We start from the raw sequence: 22518 nt of genomic DNA, 5'->3' as shown, positions 1-22518 counted from the left end.
TTCTGCTTTCGATGGATTGCTGCGATCACATTCCGACTGCTCACGGCCATGGCGCTTTTCTTGCGGACGGATCCGTAAGCTCCAAACCCATCTAGGTTGCTTGTTGTTCCTTCTTGTGGTACATGTAATTCAGAACCTTGAACCCAGCGCAAACATTATATAAGCTGCGGGGTGCCCGCCATTTTGGGAACGGCCCCTGAAAGGCACCAATGCAGCCTTGCAAGGACACTGGATCCTTGTCGCCAGCAAGGGAGTCACGGAACTAACACGTCGTCACTGGCTATCGCGGGCTCTTCCAGCACTCCCGAGATTTGCGCCGGGCCATTTCCCTCCCCCTCGTCCCATCCTTCTTTTTCGGTGCTGTCACACTTTTTCTTTTTCCTGATCATGATATCGCTTCCTCGACGGTTTGGACCATTTTCACACTCTTCTAGCTCCCGGTGATGCACTCAACGCGGCCAAGCGACCGAGCTGCGCCTCTTGTGAATTAGACCGGATGCTTCGGGTTTGCAACAGCAGTGTTTTTGCTGCCGGGCGCAAACGTTTGAATTAATATGTGGCGGAGAATGTACCTCTTTCTACTTCTGGTTCGGTTGTGGTTTGCTCTATCGCCGAGCTACCTTCACCCGGATGAGAACTTTCAGGGTCCGGAGGTTATTGCTGGTATGTAGTACGGCTTTCCGTTCGAAGTAGGGGGACAAGTGCGGCGCGTTCGCTAGTTCGGCCTGGAAACCACCAGCCCTCCGAGTTCCGCGCCGTCTTGACCAATATTCAGGGCAGCTAGACGGCCTTGATGGTTACGACTGCAACTTTCTGGGTAGTGGATGCTGACCCCGGCGCGACACAGGGCAAATCTTTAGCTACCCCGTCCGACGAACCTGGGAATTCACGAGCGACCACCCGATCCGAAGCGTGTTTCCGCTATGGCCTGTCTATGGGCTGCCGATGCTCCTGCTACGATGGCTGTGGATAGGCAATGGGAATGATGGCGAGATACCACCGATCGCGGTTTTCTGGGCGCTCCGGGTGCTCATGTTCATCGTTGGCTTCGTGTTGGAATACTGGGCCATCTTTGAGCTTATCAAGTTGCAACGGGAACGGCACACTGCTGTCCTCCTCGTTGCGTCTTCATACGTCACTTGGACATATCAAACACACACCTTTTCAAATTCGATCGAGACGCTGGTTGTCGCGTGGAGTTTGGTGCTCATCAAGCGCATCGTGGAAAGTCCGGTAGGCGCATCGCATGAGGAGCTGTGTACGGAGAGAAGATGTGCTGATCGAGAGGATATAGCAGCGAGATTCCGTTCTTGCCTCAACGGTTCTTGGGATTGTTGCCGTCTTCGGGGTCTTCAACAGAATCACATTCCCGGCATTCTTGCTCATACCTGGGCTTCCACTCTTGCGTTATTATTGGAAGAAGTAAGGCAACCTCAGACGTCATGGTGAGGTGGATGGCACTAACAAAACACTAGGCCCCTGTCCCTCATCGCGATTCTAATAGCTGGGTTCACCACAACGGCCATAGCGATTGCGCTTGATACGGCGTTTTACGCTCCCCACTCGATCTCTTGGACCGACCTTATCCGCCGCCCTGTTCTTACACCCATCAACAATCTCTTATACAACATCTCGCCGGCCAACTTGGCAAAACACGGCCTGCACCCTTGGTATCAACACGTGCTGATTAACCTGCCGCAGCTGCTTGGCCCAGCAGCGTTGCTCCTCTTCACGCGGCCAAAGTTTTCTCTGCGGCTCTGCTCTGCGATCTCGGGAATTGTGGTGCTTTCCTTGTCTCAACATCAAGAGGCACGGTTCCTGCTCCCAACTGTCCCGCTCATCTTATCCTCCGTCCGTCTTCCGAAGAACGAGAAGGCGTTACGGGTGTGGGTGGGATCGTGGATTGTATTCAACCTTCTTTTTGGGATTCTCATGGGCATCTATCACCAAGGGGGGATTATCCCAGCTCAGGTGTTTATGAGCAAGCAGCCGGATGCCACCCAGGCGATCTGGTGGAAAACATATATGCCACCAATTTGGCTGCTCAATGGGAAGAATGAAGTGCTGCGCACGCAGGACGTCATGGGAATGAAGGGGGAGAAGCTCCTCGCCGAGCTGGACAAGCTCGCGACTTGCGACACTCCGGCGGACCGGAGAAGCATGGAGTATCTCAAAGAGAAGAACGGCACATACTTGGTGGCGCCACTGTCGGCCACATGGCTGGATCCCTATCTCCCGAACAAGGGGCTGGAAGGATTGAGATTTCGCGAGGTTTGGCGCTATCAACAGCACCTGAACCTGGATGACATGGATTTTGCGGATGATGGCGTTTGGAATACCCTATCTAGAGTTATTGGGAGGCGAGGTCTTGCTATTTGGAGAGTAACGAAAAGCTGTCCTGGTATCAAGGGTAGATAATAGGACGGAGGCGGAAATATGAGCAGTTTCACATTCCATGTGTGTGGTGAGCTGGTACCGGATACTACAATGCAATACCCTGCGCTGATAAACACCGTGGAATGTATGAATACGGGGGGTGCTCGGAGTTGCTACATCTAACCACCGTTCAGGCCGCTGACTCGACTAGCCTGCTGCCGCATTTCTTTATATACCATAGGGCCTAATGGGAAGTCGAACCCGTTGGCTGGCGCGTTGCATTGCTCGCGATCCTCGAGCACCCTGATGGCTGCAGCTTGGCCGCAGGGATGATGAGTTGCAGCTGTCCACCCGAGCTCGGCGCCCCACCTTTTCTAGAAATTTGGGGTTGGGATCGGGAACGTCGCAATCCTCTGGAGCACCGTCCGTTGACAACACTCCAAAGCACAATATTCGCAGCGCACAGAACAGCTAAACATGGGCGGGCTCAATCTCGAGGTGTTCAAGGTATGTTCCCTGTCTTCCAGGGCAGCCTCTTCGGGGACGCCTATCTTAATCAACTCGGCCCTCAGTTCGGCATGTACGTCATGTTCCCCATCGGGATCATGTTCTACTTCGGCACGAACCTCGACAGCCGATTCTCGGTCCCCAATTTCTGGCCCAAGCCCGAGCAGGCCAACAAGGTGCCGTTAGAACGCGACGAGATTCATGCGGAGCTGGAGAGGTTAAGAGCGAGGCGGTTGTACAATCGGGAGAGAAGACTCGCTGCCGAGGCGAGTGCTGCTGCTCAGAACCAAGGATCACAAGAGGAGTAGCATTTCCGCTTCGCGGGAATCGAACTCGAGTCGACCATGAGGGAAGATGGTGGCTGGATGGCTGGATGACTGGAGTGCATATGAACGGGAAATGATTTAGACGGCAGCCAGCGGAGCCGCGGGATTGGACACAGGCGTTTACGGAAACCTTCGGTCGAACCGCTCCATCTCTGGAAGCACCGGATCCGCCACCGGAGCGGCATGTTTTGCTATTGTACAGAGAAAAGATAAACACAACGACCAAATCTACAAGGTCGATCTATACCCGTCTACGTCTATACGTCCAAATTATCCTTTATCTTTTCCCATTCCTCGTCACTCATGGAACCCCTCGTTACATTCGAGTAGACGGCTTGAACATCCGGATACTCGCTTAGCGCCTCGAGCAGCTCAGTGAACTTGACGAGCTCTGGGGATGAATCTAGCTTTGATTTTGTGTCCTCATTAGCGGTCCACAAGATATCAGAGCTGTGGATCTTGAGGTTGAACTTGGACCCGATAGCCTCGCACACTTGCGCCGTCCCCGTCGGCTGGGTCCAAATGACAATGTTTCCTTCTTCGTCGTTCCCAAGGTCCTCTGCGCCGGCCTCTATTGCGTCGTCCATAATCTGATCCACATCCAGCCCGCCCCCGCCCTTCTCAAACACCACGCGGCCGACGCGGGAAAAGAAGAACTTTGACGAGCCTGATGTTCCCTTGGCCTTCGTGACCATGTGCTTCAGATCCTGCAGCACCCGCAGCTTGCTCTCTGTCTCAACGTCGACAATGAGCGCGATGGAAGGCGGTATCATCGCCTCAAATGTCAGACTCTCAAGAGCCGCGCCCGTGGAGGACCGGCCCTGCCCTCGCGCGATAGCTGCCTCGATTCTGTCCTTCGGGACGCCCCCCTTCTTCGCCGCTGTTATGGCGGCTGCCAACTGGGGGTTGAAATTGGGGTCGGGGCCGAAGACTTTTTAGGGCGTAAGCCTTGAGGAGCATGACGATGGTGTGAAGACGGAGGAGGGCGGTGACGCACGCTTTGAACAGAAGGCGATGTTCTTTGTGAATATGGTCCGAGCGACGTTCTTCTTGGCGTCATTGGCTGCCTTGTCGTGGCGGATTTTGCTCCATTTATTATGGCCAGATTGGAGGACGGGGCTGGAGCTGAAGCCTCGGCGACATTGCGCGCAAAACGAGGTCTTCGCGGGACCGGTTAAAGGGGAGAGAGTGCGCGCGAGGGATGCCATTGAATCGAATAGATATTGTCAAGATAGATACCTTAAGTACTGGGCCGCGAAGCCTTGCCGTGACTGCAGAACAATGGATGGCATTCTATAGGAAATACCTATCCCGCCGTGGGATGCCCGCCTTCAAGGGACTTAAGTGTTGGTTGAAATTCGTGTGTTAGTGTCCGACCTTGGTTTTCTCACTGTCGCGACATCCACCAATCATAACCTAGCGCACGGACCCGTATTTAGTCCCCCAATCCTGGTACCGGCTGCTGGATCGCGAGGTCAACTGTTCAAGTTGAATACTTTTGACTTTGGACCGCGGGGATCCGATTTGTTGGGCTGTCGCCTGGCCTTGTCCTGTCTATCTTGTCTGTTTCGATTTGGCCGTCTTTTACCCTCACCTTGTTTTGAAGGGTAGGTGGATGTAGACACACAACCAGCTCCTGGACCTTAGCTACGCGTAGAACTTCTCCCTTCGTGCAATTACAAGTCTTCCTAGCCCAGTCCAAGGTCGGCACCGTGACACCTGATAAGACGACACGGCGAGATGGCCGGCCTATATACCCTCTCATCTACCCTACCTTCTCGTTCTGCTGGTAGTCGGATGCCTGGATCCTGGTTTCTACACTAGATTCCTTTGATCTGCTAGGCGCACACCCCGTTTGGTATGGTACTGTACTGTACTGTACTTGTTGGGGGTGCCGGAGCCTGCTGGGAATGGTGGTCCTCGCCAGCCAAAAACGGCAGTTTGGACACCAACACACGTACTATTTGCGAAGCTTTGCGCGCCCGGCAAACAGTTTTAGCACCAAAACTAAGATCGCTGCGCTGCCTGCCGGGACAGAAGCAATAGGTTAGTGGGATGGAGCTCGATCCCCGGGGCCCCTCATTCTCTCGCCATTGGCTGAAACATTTAGGGTCCACCACATCGGTACTACGTATTGTGTGAGGTAGCGACGCCCCTGATACTTACCAAGGTCGGTTTCCTCCCAGGCCCTCTCTCTCTCTCTCTCTCTTTTTCACCTTGCCTTCAGCGAGAACAACAAACCTGCCCAAGGCCTGGAGCACTCTTATGATAGCTTCGTGATGGCCTCAGTAGTGGGCACAGACGAGCCGAGCACCCTTAACGACGACGCACCCCGCACTTCGGCCGCTGCCGCTGCCAGCTCCAATCCCGAGTTCGACCTCAGCAAGCTCCAGGGCTTACCCACAGAACAGCAGGAGTTGTTCCTCCTGAACTTTGTCTCGGTGCTCCGCAAGCATGTCCTCGAACTTCCGCCAGACGATTGCACTGCACAGCAGGTCTACCTCAAAAAAGAGATTTTCAAGATCATCAATCTCTCCTCTCCGTCGCCAACGAGAATCATCCGCAACACGCTGGGAACATGTCTGGCCCACATATTCGGGAAAGGGGATCGGAAACTGCTGTTCGAGACGGTAAATGAGCTGGCGGGGATCGTCTCTGGCGGAAAGTTAAAGAGCGAGAGCGAGGTCCGGACAAGGCACGCCGCGGTCACTTGCTTGGGCGACATATACGCCGCCGCAGGCGACAGCGCAATAAATCTCCATCAACTCGCCTGCGCCGCCCTGCTGAAGCTTTTGAAGTCGTCCTCGAGCAACGCCGGGCTGCGCGCCGCCGTTTTCACTTCCCTGGGGAAGATCGCAAAGATGCTGGGAGGCAGCTTGGACGAGAGCATCGCGAGGGATATCTGGAAGCAGGGCCGGAGCTATGCCACCGGCGACAAGGGCTCGCTGGTTATCATTGCTGCGTGCCGCTGCTTGCGCTCGCTCGTGCAATACACACCGTATTTCCAAACCTCGAGCGATTTCGATAGTCTACGGTCATCCATGTTTAAGACCTTTGACTCGTCCTCATCGCCCGTGCGTTCCGCGGCCGCTGATTGTTTTGCCGAAGCTCTCGTCAGAGGCTATTCCGAGTCTGCCGCCGGTGAAGCGCCCTTGGTGCTGCTCAAGAGGTCCAAATCTAAGGCGGTAAAGCGGCAGTCTACCCAACCCAGCGCTCTGCAGGACGAGGACGACCTTCCGCCTCGGCCAGAAAGTCCCGCGCCGACTAAGAAATCTCAAGTCTTGGCTCTGTCTCTGGCTGACACGCTCAAGACCTTGACAACACAGTATGTCCGCATGTCGACCACGAATAGGTCCAGAGCCGCAATCGCTGTCTGCGTCGGCAGCATGCTCCGCAAGTTGGGGGAGAAGACTGTGGAGACCAATTATATTCGGATCGTGGAAAGCCTGACCGTGGAGATCCTGGGGCATAGTAATATCTCCAACAATCGCTACCGCTCCTTGATATCGCGACGAATGGTGGAGATCATTGTGCAGGATATCATTGGAAGAAAGATCTTAGGTGAATCAGGCCAGACCAGCGCGGCCAAGGCCCTCGTCAACGACATCCTGAAGAACTACCCGCAAGCTCTCAAGGAGACACCGGAGCCTACCAAGCATACCTTGATCGTTTCGCTTAGCGCCCTCGCCTCCCTGATCACGACTCTAGGCTCAGCGGCCAACAGTTTCGCCGATGCATGCCGCGACGGCCTCTTGCAGGTGCTGCAACACCCGAGCTATACCGTCCAGGTGTACGCGTCCTCATGTTTAAAGACATTCCTGCTGGCTTGTCCCCAACAGCTCCTACCCTGTCTATCGGTATGCATGAACAGCCTCAGTAGAGAGCTGGGGCTGCTTGGCACCGGGCGAAGCTCACCTCGCAGATGTATCGGCTTTGCGCATGGCCTCGCTGCCGGCCTCAGCGCAAGCCCGCAGCGGCCGCTCTATGGCTCGGTCGACATCAATAGCCGAGTGCTTACCATGTCCACGAACCTGCTCAAATCGAGCGGCAGCTCAGAATTGCGGGTGGCAAGCACCCAGATCCAAGTCGCCTGGACCTTGATCGGAGGGCTAATGTCACTGGGACCCAACTTTGTCAAGATCCATCTGTCACAGCTCCTTCTTCTCTGGAAGAACGCCTTGCCGAAGGTCTTGTCAAAGGACAGCTCCATCCACAGGAACTATTTGAATGCATCTTTCCTGACTCATGTCCGGGAGTGCGCGCTCGGATCCATCCTAGCCTTCCTCGAGTTCAACAGCCGCCTCCTCACAGTTGACGTGTCCAAGCGGATTGCTACGATGCTGCAGAGCACAACGGCGTTCCTCAAGACGCTGCCCTCGAAGAAGACAGCGGAGGATATTAACGAGAGATTGACGCCGTCGCTGCAGCTTCAGGACTTGGAGATCATGGTGCAGCGGAGAGTGCTTCAATGCTACACCAAGCTCGTGAACATCAGCCCGGCTGGCGGCACCGAGGCTCTCCTACAGTCCAATCTTCTCACTCTGGCCATCTCGCTATTTGCGGATCCGGATAATTACACCCCTAGCTCGCTTAGTGCCTCCATTGCAAACTCGGCTGGGACGTTTGAGACGATCTGGGAAATCGGTGACAACTCTGGCTTTGGTATTACGGGCCTTGTACGAGGCTTCAACGTCCGGCCACTCCCAGGACAACATGAGAGTTCCATCGACCGCACCCCCTCGGGCCGAGAGGGGCCGGAAGAGGACATTGACAAGCTCCTCCTCTCACCCATCTGTGGCACGCTCGAACATGATGCGTCTCTTCTCTATATTGGTAGCGCCGATGGCCCTAGCCTTCCTGACCCCGCGGCGACCGAGGTTGTCAATATGGCGATCCAGCTCTTTGCCTTCGTCTTTCCGCTCACACCACCCAAGGTCCAAGAGAGCGTGCTGGAACAGATAACAACGTTTGTTGCGGCGGGGTCACTGCAACGAGACCCCGGTCGGAAGGCCGCTATCAATGTGAATGTCGGCGTCGCTCTTCTTTCCATCCTCCGAGTAGCAGTCAAGGAGACGAAATCACCTCCGGGCGATGTGACTAATCCGGCCGTGGAGAAGCTCATACAGGAGCTGCTCAGAGACTTCGTGCTCGATCGGGACCAGTATCTCCGCAGCGTTGCCTATGAGGCTGTCGCTCGGCTTTGCAGCACTTGCGGCAACGCTTTTACCAATCAAGAGATCAAGTACCTTGTGGATACGATTGTCGTCAACCGAGAGCCCAGCGCGAGAGCAGGTTGTGCGATGGCTCTGGGTAGCATTCAGGCGAAGATCGGAAGCATGGCCGCTGGGTATCACCTGAAGACAATTCTCAACATCCTTTTGTCTCTATGCAATGATCCGCATCCCACCGTCCACTACTGGGCGTTGGAGGCGGTCGCGCGGGTTTCGGATGCTTCCGGGCTCGGGTTTGCCAATTATGTCTCTGCCACGCTGGGAATGCTCGCCAACCTCTACGTCTCTGAGACGCACAACCCAGAAGTGGCCTTGCCTGCCACAATGAACCTCGAGGTCGAGTGTTCAACATCCGCGGCGATTGCGCACTGCGTGGACTCGCTCATCAACGTCCTCGGTCCCGATCTTCAGGACTCCACCAAGTCAAGGGAATTGATTTTTACCCTTGTCGGGTATTTCCAGCACGAAGAGGACCTTGAAGTGCAACGAGCAAGTCTCGCCTGTTTGGAACACCTCTCGTTGTACGCTCCGGGCCACATAAACTTTGCCGAGTACGTAAAGACATTGCAGCGCTATCTGGGCTCAGAGCACACCGTCCTCCGGGATGTTGCTGTTGACGGTCTACATAACCTCATGAAGAGGAACCCGTATGATGTGATTGAAGCTGCAGACGAGGGTTTCGAGGACCAATTATGGCTGGTGCTCGACTCGGATCCTAGCCATGACGGGATGCGCAACACGATTAGGAACTGGATGCGGCACACCTGTCTTGCGAACACGGCTGCGTGGCTCTCCCGCTTTCAGCACGTGCTCAAGATGACGAGGCCCAAGGCGGCAATCAGGGGGAACGCTACGACCAAGAAGGCGAATACTGGCCTCGACCTGCAAGATGAAGAAGTGGCCGGTTTTGCTGCTGCATCGGGGGTGACCAAGGATGAAAAGGACACCCCAAGCGGTTCAGATGTTGAGCCTCTGAGGTGGCAGGTTAGCACTTTCGCGATGGACTGCCTGAACGACATTTTCATCATTGTTACCAAGGATGTCGCTACGAACGGCGAGTCTCAGGCTCAGACCGCGCTCCAGAGCAAGATTGCGGATGTCGTGCGGATGGCGTTTTCGGCATCCACGTCCGGTGTCGTCGAGCAAAGGATATGGGGCTTGAAGATCATCGGAGCTGTCCTGAAAATGTTTGGGAAGACGCCAGACCCTGATTTTGAGGAGGCAATGCTGCTCGAGCAGTACCAGGCCCAGATCAGCTCCGCTTTGACACCGGCCTTTGCAGCCGACTCTTCCCCCGAGCTAGCCGCAGAGGCTGTAAACGTTTGCGCGAGCTTCATCTCCACGGGGATCGTCACGGATGTCGACAGGATGGGCAGAATCCTCAAGACTTTGGTAAGCTCGCTGGAAAACTTCGCGACTGAAGACGAGAATGCTGGCATCGGCGATCTGAAGGGACTGAGCTCGAACGCCCGGGTCATGGTTAAAATGTCTGTTTTTGGCGCGTGGGCTGAGCTGCAAGTTGCGAGCACCGAGCAGAAATATCTACTCGACGTCCTCAAGCCGCACATTGGTACACTGACTCCGTTATGGCTCGAGTCTCTTCGCGAGTTCGCGCGACTGCGCTTCGAGCCGGACATTTCCATGACCCTAGGGCCGCCGTCTCTCTCTGGAAGCTTAGATACTGTTTATGCGGCTCTGAACAGGGAGACGCAGCTAACGTTTTACCAAGACTCGTGGCTGAAGCTGGTTGATGCTATTGCTAGTCTCATTGGGCAGGACAGCGAGTTCGTCTTTGACGCGCTCGATGGGAAGGAAGTGTCTGGGCCCAATACCAATGGTGGCTCCAAGGGGGCCGATATCAACTACCGAGACGAGCCAGTGGCCTTCTTTTTTGTCCTTTTCGGCATTGCGTTCGAGGCGCTCGCCACTAAGCCCGGACAAAGCGAGTCTCTTGCGACTCAGGAACAGACACTCGCGATCCTGAGCGCACTGAAGAAGATCTTACACCCTAGTGTGTCTGGCCAAGCGATTTATCGAGAGGCCATCTTCTCCGAGACCATGGACCTTCTTGACCGCCTTGTCCTCACGGAAGGGCTTGATGTTCAGGGGGTGATTGTCGAAATTGCCAGAGCCCTATGCGTAGCTCATCCAGCTGCAAGAAAACAGGAGGAAGCCGACACTGGCGAGCTGTCTGAAGACATTGAGCAACTCTTCGAGCTGACACGCATCATCGTGCTGGTCCTCTCGGGCCTGCTGCCGAATCTTAGCGAGGCCCCTCAACCAATCCGTCATCAGATGACAGAGGAAGCGGTCCTTCTCATCAAAACAGCGCTAAACGCTCTGGTGGACGCTGCGGAGGTGTTCCCCGCTATCATCAAGACGGACCTACACGCTTGCATCATCCACATCTTCGCCACTATCCTCGCGACTCCGTCATGCCAGGAGATCATCGTGCCCCAGTCCCTGCCGACCCTGAAGAGATTCATCACGAGCATGTCCAACTCGAGGAGGGCTTCTGACGAGGGCGGCTCTCCTACGGACATCCAGCTATTGGGTTGTCTCCGGCGGTTCCTGTCCATCTACCTCCACGCGCAGAAGCGGGAGGCCACCACGTCACTCGCATGCGTCAAGAACTGCCTGTTGGCGCTCACAATTTTGTTCACGGGCGGGAAGAATCACCTGCCGGTCAGCGAGCCGCTTGTGGAGAGGTTCCTCGAGGAGGTGCTCGATTGTCTGACGGATCGCATGGTATGTTTTACGTCCCCTCTCCTACCCCACACCGCCCAGTATACCATCACGACTAACCATGGTCAATTCATCATCAAAACCAGACCGCCAAAATAGCAGCCAACTGCATCCGCTCCCTCCTCCTCCAAGCCAGCCCAACCCTCGCTGACCAGACCATCGCGCGCCACCTGCTCCCGCGGCTCATCACCTTCGTGACCAACACGGACCCGGAAGACCCGGAAAACGCCCGGTCGCTTGTCGCCCACGCGCTATGCCAGTACGTAGCGACCCTGTCCAAGGACCACGCGCCCATCGCAATGGCACTCGTCCTACCCACGCTGCTGTCCCGCGCCGTCAGCGAAGGGCGCGAGGTCTACCGCGAGACGAGCGCGCGGCTGCTGGAGCTCGCATCGGCGGACCAGACGGCGTTCAGGAGCGTTGTGGCGAACATGAGCGAGGGCCAGAGGGGTTTCATGGAGGAGGTGATCAAGTCGGGAAGGCAAGGAGACGGGAGGCAAGAGAGGGGTGGCGGAGAACCGAGCCAGCCGAGTATTGCGCTCAAGATGGATTTCGGCGGGTGATGGGAGACGAGTTTCTGAGGGGTTCTTCCCGCCCGCTTTGTCGTTTCTAATTTGGGGGATTTGGTATAGAGTTTCGAGGTGATATACCCCATACAAACCTGCCAAGCAACCACCTGCGCTTCATATACGCACTCGATGGCAGGCTAAATTATTGAATACGTAGCTAAAGGCACAAGCAGCGACACTGGGTATGTACAGGAAATTCAGTTGGCTGCGAGAATCTCCACCGCCTCGGAGGGAGCCGCGTTGTCATGTCTCCCGTTGTGCTTCTTTGCCTGTTCCTCCTCCTTTGCCCGCCGCTCGGCATCCTTTTGCCGCTGGTGGCTTATGTAAGTGGCGTAACGCAGAGTGCCGAGAGTCAGGACCGCCATGAAGATGATGCCCAGGACCGACCTCCTAATGAGCACCCAGCGCAGCCCTTCAATGTCGGACTTTGCGTCGCTGTTGAGCGTGACGCTGATTTTGTAGTTGATTTGTTGTATCTGTGTTTTTCCAACGCCTCGAATCAGTAACATAGCCGGGGTAGAGGGTTTAAAAAAAAAAAAAAAAAAAAAAAGGGGGGGGGGGGGGGGGGGGGGGGAGGGAGCAGAAGAAGAAAAAAAAGAAAGAAAAGAAAAGAAAAGAAAGAAAGAATAGAAAACGGGGAAGAGGAAGAGAGGGGAAGGAACATACCCTGCTCTCCACAGCCTTCTGCTCCTCCCTGACGGCCATCCGCCTGTCGTTGAACATGCCCCTGACGCTGTCGTTGAGCGTTAGCAGCTCCTGGTTCAGGCGCTGCGTGAGGATGTCGACCTCGTGCTGTAGCAGGGTGCGCTGCTGACGGAGCTGCTCGTCGGCCACGCGCCGGTTGTTGCGCACCTCGGCGCTCAGCTCGCTGCACGCCGCGCGGAAGAGGTACGTCTCGTTCTCGACGTCGGCCTTGGAGACGAGCCCGGACTGGGCCACGTCCAGGTTGGACGCGAGGATGGTGCGGATCGCCTTCATCAACATGATGGCCTGCGGGAGCGTGTACCCGCCCGCGGTGAGCTGCTTGACGAGCGTGTACGAGTCGAAGTGGTGGACGTAGGGCGCCGGGGTGAGGTGCGGGGGCTTCTGGCTGGTTGTGGTATTTGTGGCGGCGATGGTCCCGCTGGTGGCGGCGTTGGCGCTGGGGTTTATGGATTGGCCGGCGGAAGAGGGCGGCGCTGAGGAGAAGGAGGAGTCGGGCGGAGGGGTCCTGTGTAGAATCTCGTCCATTGGGCTGCCCTTTTTAGCTTGGGTGATGGGATCGATGTCTTGCGGAGGAGGCAGCTCGATCGTCGCTGGAAGGTTGGGTGGTAGCGGCGGAGAGCTGTTGTATTGACTTATCCCATCATTGGGCGCTGTCCTTGCCGCGGCTCCCGCCGCGCTCTTCGTCGCTTCTTGTCCTTCTGCCCCTTGTGCCCCTTCTGTCCCTTCTTTGCTCCTTCCGTCGGTTCTGACACTCTCCTGGGCTGGCTTGGGCAGTGGCTCGGTCGCGCCGTGTGGGTGGAGCGGTTCTATGCCCTTCCCGGCCCGTTTGGCAAAGGCGGCCTGTCTGCCTGCCGAGGACGTCTTGAACGGGGCAGCATGCTGGGCGCAGGGGGGCGACGATGATGAGAGTGGTTGCGGCGGCTTGGGACGGGAATTGCGCGCGACGACTTGTGACGCTGCCGGTTCACTCCAGCGGCCTCCGGTTCGGAAGAGGTGCGGATACAGGAAGGTCAGGCGGCTAGTTGCCATGACGGGCAACGGGAGAGAGACAAGTGGTTGATGCTTGTTAGCTCACATGCCGTGAGCGTAGCGGTAATGTACCCGAGCCAAGCGCGCGATATTTCGGCCGCGGAAAATAGGGATGGGTTCCAGATGGACGGGTCCGACCCGGCGTCGCGGATTCAACCGAGAGTTGGCGCTGCTAAGCAACTGGCTAACGTTAAACGTTGGTTAGTGCGCACACATGTGGCTGTCGGGATTGGCGCAAAGCTCTGCTTGGAGCATGGTTATATGCATATGAAGAGGTTCGAGTGCGTGTCTTGACATCCAGTCAAGATCGCATCTACCTGGGAACCCAATTCGCCCGGAGCCGGTTGGACGAACGGTAAAACACCCCCAAGCCAGCCAGCTCGAGTTAACTCTATGATTGCATGTGTAAATCATACATGTACAGAGGTATAACCTCTCTGAGTCCGCTTCGCAACCTGCGGCTAATTACATGAAAATGGTGCCATCCGCAGCACGGGCCCAATGAGCGGCGGGCTCCGTGGCACACCGATGCGGCAATGACGATCGTTGGCGGCCGACCCTTGTCAAAGCCAGTGAAGCTCTGACCTCCAAAACGGTCCTGAGGTAGGATGCACTGGGCCCTTGTCGGTCGATTGCAGGTGGTCGCGGATGATGGGTTCTACGCTTGCCGTGTCGCCGCAAAGCCTTCCAATAATAGCATATCTCTATTCATCTTCCCGACTGCAATTCCTCCTTCACCACAACGACTCAGAGCGGCGCACACTCCCACCTGATCGATTTAGGTTTTTAGACGCGCACCTATCCTCCAAGTCCCTGCTCTGCTTCGTGCCGACGAGTCTCACTTAACCCAATCCTCACCTGACACGAAGTTTGTCTTGCCAGTTGTTTCTTTGAGAGACAAAGCCAGCTGGCATTTGCCATCAGGCCTGGGAAACGCAACTGTTTCCCCTAAGGGAACCGCTTCCGTCGTACATTATTTGCATACACATACCTGCATCAGGTAGGTACCTGGCCTTCCCCCTTCAGCGCCCATGTCGGCCCTCGTATCTCTCCCTGTTTTCAAACTATCCCAGCCCGTTCGCCGCCTTCGGGCGCCCAGCTCCCCATGGGTCTTAAGACATTACCGCATTTGGAACTTTCCGTTCCCTTTCCCGCCATCCTATTCGTCATCATGGTCATGATAGTTCATAGCTCACTCTCTTGGGGCGACGCCCTTCATCCAGCACTCGTCGCTGCAGCCGCTTCGGCGGCGTGGTATCTGCTTCGCATGGCCTCTTCCAAGTATGGTCCGTCTACCCTAGGGGACCCGGCGCGCACAACAGGATGGTTGTCTAACTACGAGACAGATGCTAAAGCTACAGATCCTCCGCTTCTTGAGAGGAGCTCTAGCGTAAAATCGTACACCACATCGCGCGCCACCTACCCTAAACTTCGCGTCTTCTACAGGAAGCACCAGCACGCCGATTGTCTTCCGCTGTCACCCGCTCCGATCCCGCTGTTGGTCTTTGTCCACGGCCTCGGTGGCTCTGTGGCACAATTCAACGCGCTTCTCACGAGCCTCACTCCGATTGCTTCCTGTCTGGCAGTCGATCTCCCGGGATGCGGCGTCTCCGAGTTTGAGCCCCGCGAGTGGGATGCCTACTCAACGGATGCCCTGGTCGAGCTGCTCGAGACGGTCATTGAGGACCACCGCGATGCGAAAGCAGGTCAGGGGGTGGTTCTAATCGGCCATAGCATGGGTGCTTCCCTTGCCGCCCTGCTGGCAAACCCTAGGGTACCACCCAAAACCGAGCTCAGCAAGCACGTTCTCGGCCTGGTGGCCATATGTCCCACGGCAGGGGAACTCAAAGAAGATAAGGTATCGCTGTTCCGGAAATTGCTCTATATTCCGGAGTTCCTCTTCAATCTGTGGCGAGCCTGGGACAGACGGGGCGGGCCCGACAGTCCCAGCGTACGCCGGTTTCTCGGGCCGGACGCCGACGCCGAGTCGAAGCGTCTGCAGCATATGTACAACTGTCAGAGCCGGACTCCTGTCTGGCGGCGTATGGCGTGGGGCGCACTGCCCGAGTACCGGGACGGTATGCCTCATGGCGGTATGCCGACGATAGACGTGTGGTCCGGGCTGCATCTTCCAGTGTACCTGGTGGGTGGCGAATGCGACACGGTCCTTCCTCCCGAGGAAGTCGACAAGATCATCTCATCACTAGCCGAGAACAGTATCGGGTCCAACTCTAAGGGAAACGGGGCTGCGGCACCTGTCGACTCGGCCGCGGCAGCAAATGGCGATGCATCCGGGATCCCGCCGCTGCCTCTGCACCCGAGGAAACTGGTTATGGGCATCAAACTGCCTAAGCCAGCCGGGCACGGCCTGCTGTTCACTCCACCCACGGCGCCGATCCTCGCAGGACTAATCTCGGACTTCCTTTCTTCTCACGTCACGGGTCGCCTCTCCCTCGGCTGGCAGCTGCAGTACCTCTGCCGGGACGGGAAGTGGGACGTCAAGAACCTTGAGAAGTGGCAGAATGTGGCTCCCGTCTCGGAACCCATCGGCGGCGTGTTTCGCGCCATCAAGACGCTTCGGGAGGTAGACGAGACGCACTGCCCCAAGGTATTCGTGCAGAGGTGGGGGGGCGTCATCAAGGACGTCATTGATATTTCGCACGACAACCCCGTCTACAACCCCCAGGGTCTCGAGGAGGGCGGCATTCATTACCACAAGTTCCCGACCCTCTCCAAGGTGCCGCCTGAGGATGCTGAGATTAGAGGGTTTATCGATCTGGTGGATAAGATCCGCGATGTTCAGAAGCAGCAAGCAGAGGCCAAGGGTTGGGACGACGGCTATGTGGTCGGCGTCCACTGCCATTACGGGTTCAACCGCACTGGGTTCCTCATCGCGTGTTACTTGGTGGAGCGGTGCGGTTTTACTGCCAAACAGGCCATTGAAGAGTTTGCGCAAGCGAGGCCTCACGGGATCAAACATGAGCATTTCAAGGACCGACTGCATGTTCGATACTCGGGCGTCAAGAGTGGGACGTGAAAGCATTCGAGTTCGGACACCTCTTTTCACAGTATTCTTTTCTCGATATTGGTTGTCTAGCCTACCATAGAGGTTTAGGAGCTTTGGCGGTTGCATTGATTTGTACGGCTCAAGGGGAATAGAGGGATAGCCGCAAGAAGCGGTTTGTTATACCATTGCTGCTGACTTAATGTCTCATTCAGCTATTATTTTTTTTCTTTTCTTTTGCCTTTCGCGCATCATATGCATTTATTGGCATAGATAGTCGTGAGCGTCATATCCAGAAGCACTCACAACTTCCCCAGGCTAGCCAACCACGCAGCTCCCGAATCCGCCCAGACATCGTAGCTTTCCACACGTAACTCATCATCAAATCCGAGCACGTAGGTGAAAACCTCATCCCAGCTCTGGCCGGTGCGAGCCCAAGTGAACCTCGCCTCGCCCCTCACCGAAACCTTCCGGGCTTCGGCGTCGACTATGTAGTCGCCAAAGCGCATGTTCTCATACGACAGACAGTCGGCGATTATGGAGAGGTACTGCGTCAGCCCGTCGGCGCCGCGGAACGTGCGCCCCAAGAAGGGCGCCAGCTGCGCGAGGCCATGCTCGCGGACGAGGATCTTGGAAGTATCTGCGGTGAAGTGCGTGAGGATTTCAGAGGGGGAGGCGCCCGAGGCGAAGGCGTTACAGAAGGATGTTGCCGAGGCGAGAAGGGAGGCGCGTGTCGCTTGGGACATGGTTATTGCTACGCTGCTGTGAATTTATCGGCCTTGAAGACTGAAATCTCGCGTGTAATGAACTGGCGGTACGCTGCGAGTGTGCATCATGCGGGCGGCCTTGAGCCTGTCCCGGTATGTAACCCCACAGCGGAAAGCCCCTGTCCGAGAAACGTCATGCAGGTGACGCATTCGGATAGACAGGTAGACGCATGGGACTGCACGACGAGCTTGGCTGCGCGCAGTGGGCCGTTCTCATATACGGGAAGCCTCCGTATGGCGCTTCTTCGGTTGGCAAGACGATATTCCGATGCCAAAAGACGAGCTAGACCAGCACCATTGCCTTCATTATACCCAAGCTTGTAGCGCACCGGTCGACACGGTCCTGCGCAGGGCTCGGCGAAACGAGCACTGGAGCAGCTCGAGATGGCGACTAACCCATTGGACGGGATATACTATGAGTCGTTCCCGAGGATGGAGACGGAGGATCTGAGATACCTTAATGAGAGCGGTGATGACGAGCCAGCTAAGATGTTGATAATGACGGTGACCCGGTTGGCAGGCAGGCGGCAACCGACTGTCAAGAGTTGCATGTGACAACTGATAAACAAGCACCTGATCCAACCAGGAGGTACACTATAGTACAGTACAGTACAGCTAACGATTGCAGACACTTACGTAGAACCTAAAGTACCCAAAGTCGGAAGCCCCGGACAGGTTTTGGCTGGCCGGACGGGAATGGGTGGGGCTTGGCGGAGCCTGGTGGGTTCTGGTGGGGTCTGGTGATACTGGAGCCTTATCGATTCGTTAATGATCTGCCGAGCCACCCCGGCTCCAGAAGGCATCGGTTTCAAGCGGTTCTCCAACTTAAACCGAACGTCGTCTCAACAATCCCCATTCTGGTCGTGCAGCCGGTTTCTGCATCCTCTCTGCCTGCCGACAACCTAAGCTTCGGGCTAGAGAACGGCCGCGTTCTCCAATACCGATCAGCGCGATGGTGAGATAACTCAATAACCCGGCGCTCTATATCTTATCTGGGCCGCATTTGCTGACATACTAACCCGTTCTTAGTCACCCGGATCAGAGCGGACACCGCTCCTCGCCTCGTCACCACGCACCTATGAAGATTCGACTCGTCGCGCCGAAGAAGAAGAAGATGCAGCGCTACACGGCACCCGCATCCCAGCCTTGCACGGCGGCTCGTCACCCGCGCGTGTCGGTCTTCGCGAGGTAATCCTCTTCACCTGGGCGCTGCTCGCCACAGCCGGTGTGATCGTCCTCGCCGTGGTCCTCCAACACCGGAATACAACCACCACCTCACCGGGCACCCCCGTGCCAGGCGCCCCGGCTACCGGAGACCCCTACCTCACCTCCGCCAAACCCAACAGCAACAACAACAACAATAACAACAACAACAACAACAAGAACGAGAACAACAAAAAACGCAACCTCATCTTCATGGTCTCGGACGGTATGGGCCCAGCCTCGCTATCCCTTACCCGGTCCTTCCGGCAGTTCGCCTCGTCGCTGCCTATGTCGGACACGCTGACGCTGGACCGGCACTTCTGGGGCACGTCGCGCACGCGGTCGTCCAACAGCCTGGTGACGGACTCGGCGGCGGGCGCCACGGCCTTCTCGTGCGGGCGCAAGAGCTACAACGGCGCCATCGGCATGGTGCCCGGGTATAAGCCGTGCGGGACGGTGCTGGAGGCGGCCAAGCTGGCCGGGTACATGACGGGCCTCGTGGTGACGACGGACGTGACGGACGCCACGCCGGCGTGCTTCGCCGCCCACGTCGAGTACCGGATGCAGATGGACGAGATTGCGCTGCAGGAGGTGGGGGAGGGCCCGCTCGGCCGGAGGATGGTGGATCTGATCATGGGCGGGGGGCGGTGTCATTTCTTGGGGAACGGGGCTGAAGGGAGTTGTAGGGGGGATGGCGTCGATGTGGTGGGGCTGGCGGAGGAGAAGTATGGGTGGAGGTACGTGGGGGATAGGAATGGGTTCGATGAGTTGCAGATGGGGAAGAATGTGACCCTGCCGTTGTTGGGGTTGTTTGCCCCCGGGGATGTGCCGTTTGAGATTGATCGAAGGAATATGGCGGGGGTGTACCCTAGTTTGAGCGAGATGGCCGAGACGGCATTGACGGCGTTAGAGGAGGCTACGAAGGGGAGTGACAAGGGGTTCTTTTTGATGATTGAAGGGAGCAGGATTGATCATGCTGGGCACGTGAACGACCCGGCGGCGCAGGTGAGGGAAGTGTTGGAGTACGATAAGACGTTTAAGCTTGTGCTGGACTTCTTGGACAAGTCCGAGACCGAGGGTGTGTTGGTCGCGACGAGCGACCATGAAACGGGCGGTCTGGCCACAGCATGGCGTAAGTCAATCTCCTCCCCGCCCAGAAACGGGATGCTAACCCCCGTCCAGAAGCACCTGACGAACTCCCCGTCTACAACTGGTACCCCTCCGTCCTGGCCAAAGCCAACGCCTCAGCCGAGCACCTCGCCCTACTCCTCCGCGAGCACATCTTCTCTTCGCCCACCGAATCGAAGGAGTCTCTGACCGAGTGGATTAACGCGGAGCTTGTTACCTCCCGCCTGGGTATCAACGACGCCCTCGAGATCGAGCTCAACGCGCTCGCATCCAACCCGGGCGCCGCTATCGCAATTTTCTCGAAGATGATCAGCATGCGGGCGCGCATCGGGTGGAGCACCCGCGGCCATAGCGCCGTCGACGTCAATGTCTACAGCTCTGGTGGCCCTGCGGCGAACAAGATTAGGGGTAATGTCGAGAACACGGATATTGGTGCTTTCCTGAGTGAGTATCTGGCCGTGGATGTCGAGGAGGTCACGAAGGAGTTGGAGAAGAAGATGAAGGGCAGGCCGAAACCGAAGGTTGAGGTTGAGAGTCAAACGACGGATGAGGAGACGGAGGAGACGGGCGGCCATCCTCTGGAGTGGCTAAGGCAGGCTGAACTGAGCTGAGGACTCTAGACGGCTTTCAATTCCATGCGGTACGTGGACTGGCGTTGAGGTAATAGCGCATCACTATGGTCTCTATGTGGGTTTACTCGGTTGTTACATGGATGGATTGCATCGGGAAGCGGATAAGTTTAGATCTTTTCTTGAATAGTGCTCATATCTGTCACCTTTGTTGTCCTTTTCTAGAACTCAGAGCAAAGCCCAGGGGTACTCGTGGGCTAATACTAGCAACCGTGCAGTACGCATATTGGCTGGTTGATTCCCAAGAAAGATGTCTTATCTCAAGTACGCACACATATTTACCCTGCTTAGGGAATCAATCCACACAAGCCGAGTCCACCATAGATCCATGGCTCGAAGATATGAAGGATGATCAGGATACTACCAACCAATACGCAAAAGCCGGCGTTGAAGGGCTCAAATCGCTGAACTTTACACACCCGCCCGGCAAAGCATAATGTAGAACTTGCATGATACGAATGTAGTTAACAGAAAAGCAAGGAGGTTATTACCAAAAGACCGGCCGCTCCGGTGACTGAGATACTTACAGGATAGCAGGACACTATCGGCACCCCAACTCCGTGCACAGCCGCGCTAGGCTTCGACGTGGCCGGATTCATTCTTTAATACTAATCACGGCTTTCCCGACTAGTCAACACTCCACCACAGCCATCACCACTGCCGGCGCTTATGCTACCTGCCCACGGCCTCTTGATCGCGAACGCAGTGCTGCACCTCTTGACAGCGAGTCCCTCCATTTTCTACCGGCGTTGTCTCTAGGCTAACCACATCTCAGCAGACCAACCTTTCAACGCGAAGGGAGAAAACTCATCGAGGACCTTCGCCGACTCCCGATGTTCTTCCCCCACCCAGTCAATCCTCCCCCAATAATACCCTACCGTCACGCCGTTCTGCTGGGCGAGCTAGACGTTCTCCACGAGCTCGGGTAATCCCGTCGGGCGTCACAGCCGGCAAAGCACAGATTCGTACGCTAATAAATGTGCGCGACCCCGCTGGCCGTGCTGCGGGTGGGGGCGGAGCGGCGACACGGCGGAGTGCGGTGGGTAAGAATAGGGCGAGCCGGTGGCAGATGGGAGAGGAGTCTGACCCAAGTGTGGCATGTAATGGCTCGTAGGAGCTCAGATATGGGCGTGAGGTGTTGGCGTACACATGGGAGGAAGGTGGCTGCGTGGCCATTGGCGAGCTTGGTGCTTTGTCTGGTGCTGTGGTGCGACGTCATTGCTCCGGGGCCCGGTTTGCCGATGCCGGTGGAGGGTGCAACAAGATGCCATGTATATGCTGCTGGGTTGGTTGCAGCAACCTCGGTGACTGGACATTTCGAGCAAGGGATGGCCCCAGTGAGGGGGGGCGGGGAAGCTTTCCTGCACTACCGGAAGGGAGTCCTTACCTCTCGAGTAGCAGCAAAAAGTCTACTTTGGGGTTGGTTGACCCTTCTTCCTTGGAGATCATAATCTCCATTGCAATGCTCTTGGTTGGTGGACGCGGCACAACCTCATCAATGCGGTCGACCGCCGTCGGTGCGGATAAGTGATGGAACTGCTGGGGTCGGACAAATACGAGGATAAACTTGGAGAAGGCGGCTACCGTTCGGCTACGGGCCGGCGAGTTCCAGTTGCTGAGGTAAGTGACCCGGACACGGCCAGAGTGAAGGGAGACAGAAAACACGATGCGCTTTGTCTCGTTGAGAACCGGCGACGGCATCACCTTTCGCGCTTCCATGGTTTCTCAACTCCAAGAGGAAACATGGGGCAAGGCCAGTTCCCAGCTGACACATTACCCAACACATACCCCGGTTTTTGGAATCCAGCCCTGGCAAGCTCGAAAGAAGATTGCCAACTGCGGACCAGTTGGCATAGACTTGGTGCGGCGCCGGCTGGGACAGTCCCGGTTTCCGCGTATTTCAGAGTGAGCAGACACCGGGACCGGTAGCGGGACTATTCGCCCTCGTTAACTTCAAGGAGAACCTGGTGCCATGCTACCAAGAAACCGCCCGGCGACCTGATGAATCAAACTTAAGCTTTATGCCCTGTCCAGGCTCTGCTGGTAGGAAATCGAAGCCGCCAGCGGCAGCAGAATCCGGCTCATGTCGGCTCCGCCGCCAAATTCAACGGGAAAGTCGGCCCGATGATCTGGATACCGGCGTCCTGCATGGAAAGCACACCGGCGAATTAGGGTGACTGTAGGGGACCGGGTCCTTCTTGGAGGCGGGGTGTCCAACAAGTGATATCCAAAACTCGCACCCACCCCTGGTCTGCCGCTAGACCTGGCCGGCGAAGGCCTCAATGCATTTGTGCACGAC

At 56.5% G+C, this 22518-nt stretch overlaps 9 protein-coding genes across 9 annotated transcripts; 5 read left to right on the top strand and 4 right to left on the bottom strand.

The window, feature by feature from the left end:
* Window positions 1-554: 554 nt before the first annotated feature.
* On the top strand, window positions 555-2418 carry SMP3 (alpha 1,2 mannosyltransferase; the record flags this gene model as incomplete). The annotated part of the gene is made up of 4 exons (XM_071066020.1): window positions 555-663; window positions 848-1233; window positions 1295-1422; window positions 1476-2418. The coding sequence occupies 4 exons, from the start codon at window positions 555-557 to the stop codon at window positions 2416-2418; spliced, it is 1566 nt and encodes a 521-aa protein (XP_070922121.1).
* A 435-nt stretch (window positions 2419-2853) lies between these two features.
* On the top strand, window positions 2854-3191 carry MFIFM68171_10600 (uncharacterized protein; the record flags this gene model as incomplete). The annotated part of the gene is made up of 2 exons (XM_071066019.1): window positions 2854-2883; window positions 2949-3191. 2 exons carry the CDS (start codon window positions 2854-2856, stop codon window positions 3189-3191), a joined length of 273 nt encoding a protein of 90 aa, XP_070922120.1.
* A 275-nt stretch (window positions 3192-3466) lies between these two features.
* Window positions 3467-4417, bottom strand: MFIFM68171_10599 (uncharacterized protein; the record flags this gene model as incomplete). The annotated part of the gene is made up of 2 exons (XM_071066018.1): window positions 3467-4140; window positions 4207-4417. 2 exons carry the CDS (start codon window positions 4415-4417, stop codon window positions 3467-3469), a joined length of 885 nt encoding a protein of 294 aa, XP_070922119.1.
* Window positions 4418-5488: 1071 nt separating this feature from the next.
* MFIFM68171_10598 (uncharacterized protein) lies at window positions 5489-11748 on the top strand (the record flags this gene model as incomplete). The annotated part of the gene is made up of 2 exons (XM_071066017.1): window positions 5489-11188; window positions 11272-11748. 2 exons carry the CDS (start codon window positions 5489-5491, stop codon window positions 11746-11748), a joined length of 6177 nt encoding a protein of 2058 aa, XP_070922118.1.
* Window positions 11749-11951: 203 nt separating this feature from the next.
* On the bottom strand, window positions 11952-13488 carry MFIFM68171_10597 (uncharacterized protein; the record flags this gene model as incomplete). The annotated part of the gene is made up of 2 exons (XM_071066016.1): window positions 11952-12230; window positions 12421-13488. 2 exons carry the CDS (start codon window positions 13486-13488, stop codon window positions 11952-11954), a joined length of 1347 nt encoding a protein of 448 aa, XP_070922117.1.
* A 1171-nt stretch (window positions 13489-14659) lies between these two features.
* Window positions 14660-16525, top strand: MFIFM68171_10596 (uncharacterized protein; the record flags this gene model as incomplete). The annotated part of the gene is made up of 2 exons (XM_071066015.1): window positions 14660-14774; window positions 14835-16525. 2 exons carry the CDS (start codon window positions 14660-14662, stop codon window positions 16523-16525), a joined length of 1806 nt encoding a protein of 601 aa, XP_070922116.1.
* Window positions 16526-16794: 269 nt separating this feature from the next.
* Window positions 16795-17238, bottom strand: MFIFM68171_10595 (uncharacterized protein; the record flags this gene model as incomplete). The annotated part of the gene is made up of 1 exon (XM_071066014.1): window positions 16795-17238. One exon carries the CDS (start codon window positions 17236-17238, stop codon window positions 16795-16797), a length of 444 nt encoding a protein of 147 aa, XP_070922115.1.
* Window positions 17239-18211: 973 nt separating this feature from the next.
* Window positions 18212-20201, top strand: PHO8 (vacuolar alkaline phosphatase; the record flags this gene model as incomplete). The annotated part of the gene is made up of 3 exons (XM_071066013.1): window positions 18212-18214; window positions 18289-19594; window positions 19645-20201. 3 exons carry the CDS (start codon window positions 18212-18214, stop codon window positions 20199-20201), a joined length of 1866 nt encoding a protein of 621 aa, XP_070922114.1.
* A 1401-nt stretch (window positions 20202-21602) lies between these two features.
* MFIFM68171_10593 (uncharacterized protein) lies at window positions 21603-21938 on the bottom strand (the record flags this gene model as incomplete). The annotated part of the gene is made up of 1 exon (XM_071066012.1): window positions 21603-21938. The coding sequence occupies one exon, from the start codon at window positions 21936-21938 to the stop codon at window positions 21603-21605; it is 336 nt and encodes a 111-aa protein (XP_070922113.1).
* Between the last annotated feature and the right edge of the window lie 580 nt (window positions 21939-22518).

This window comes from Madurella fahalii, assembly GCF_045866475.1.
Source record: "Madurella fahalii IFM 68171 DNA, scaffold_6, whole genome shotgun sequence".
NCBI lineage: Eukaryota > Fungi > Ascomycota > Sordariomycetes > Sordariales > Madurella > Madurella fahalii.
The sequence above is the reverse complement of the archived record's forward strand: the minus strand, read 5'-3'. Positions and strand labels throughout refer to the sequence as shown.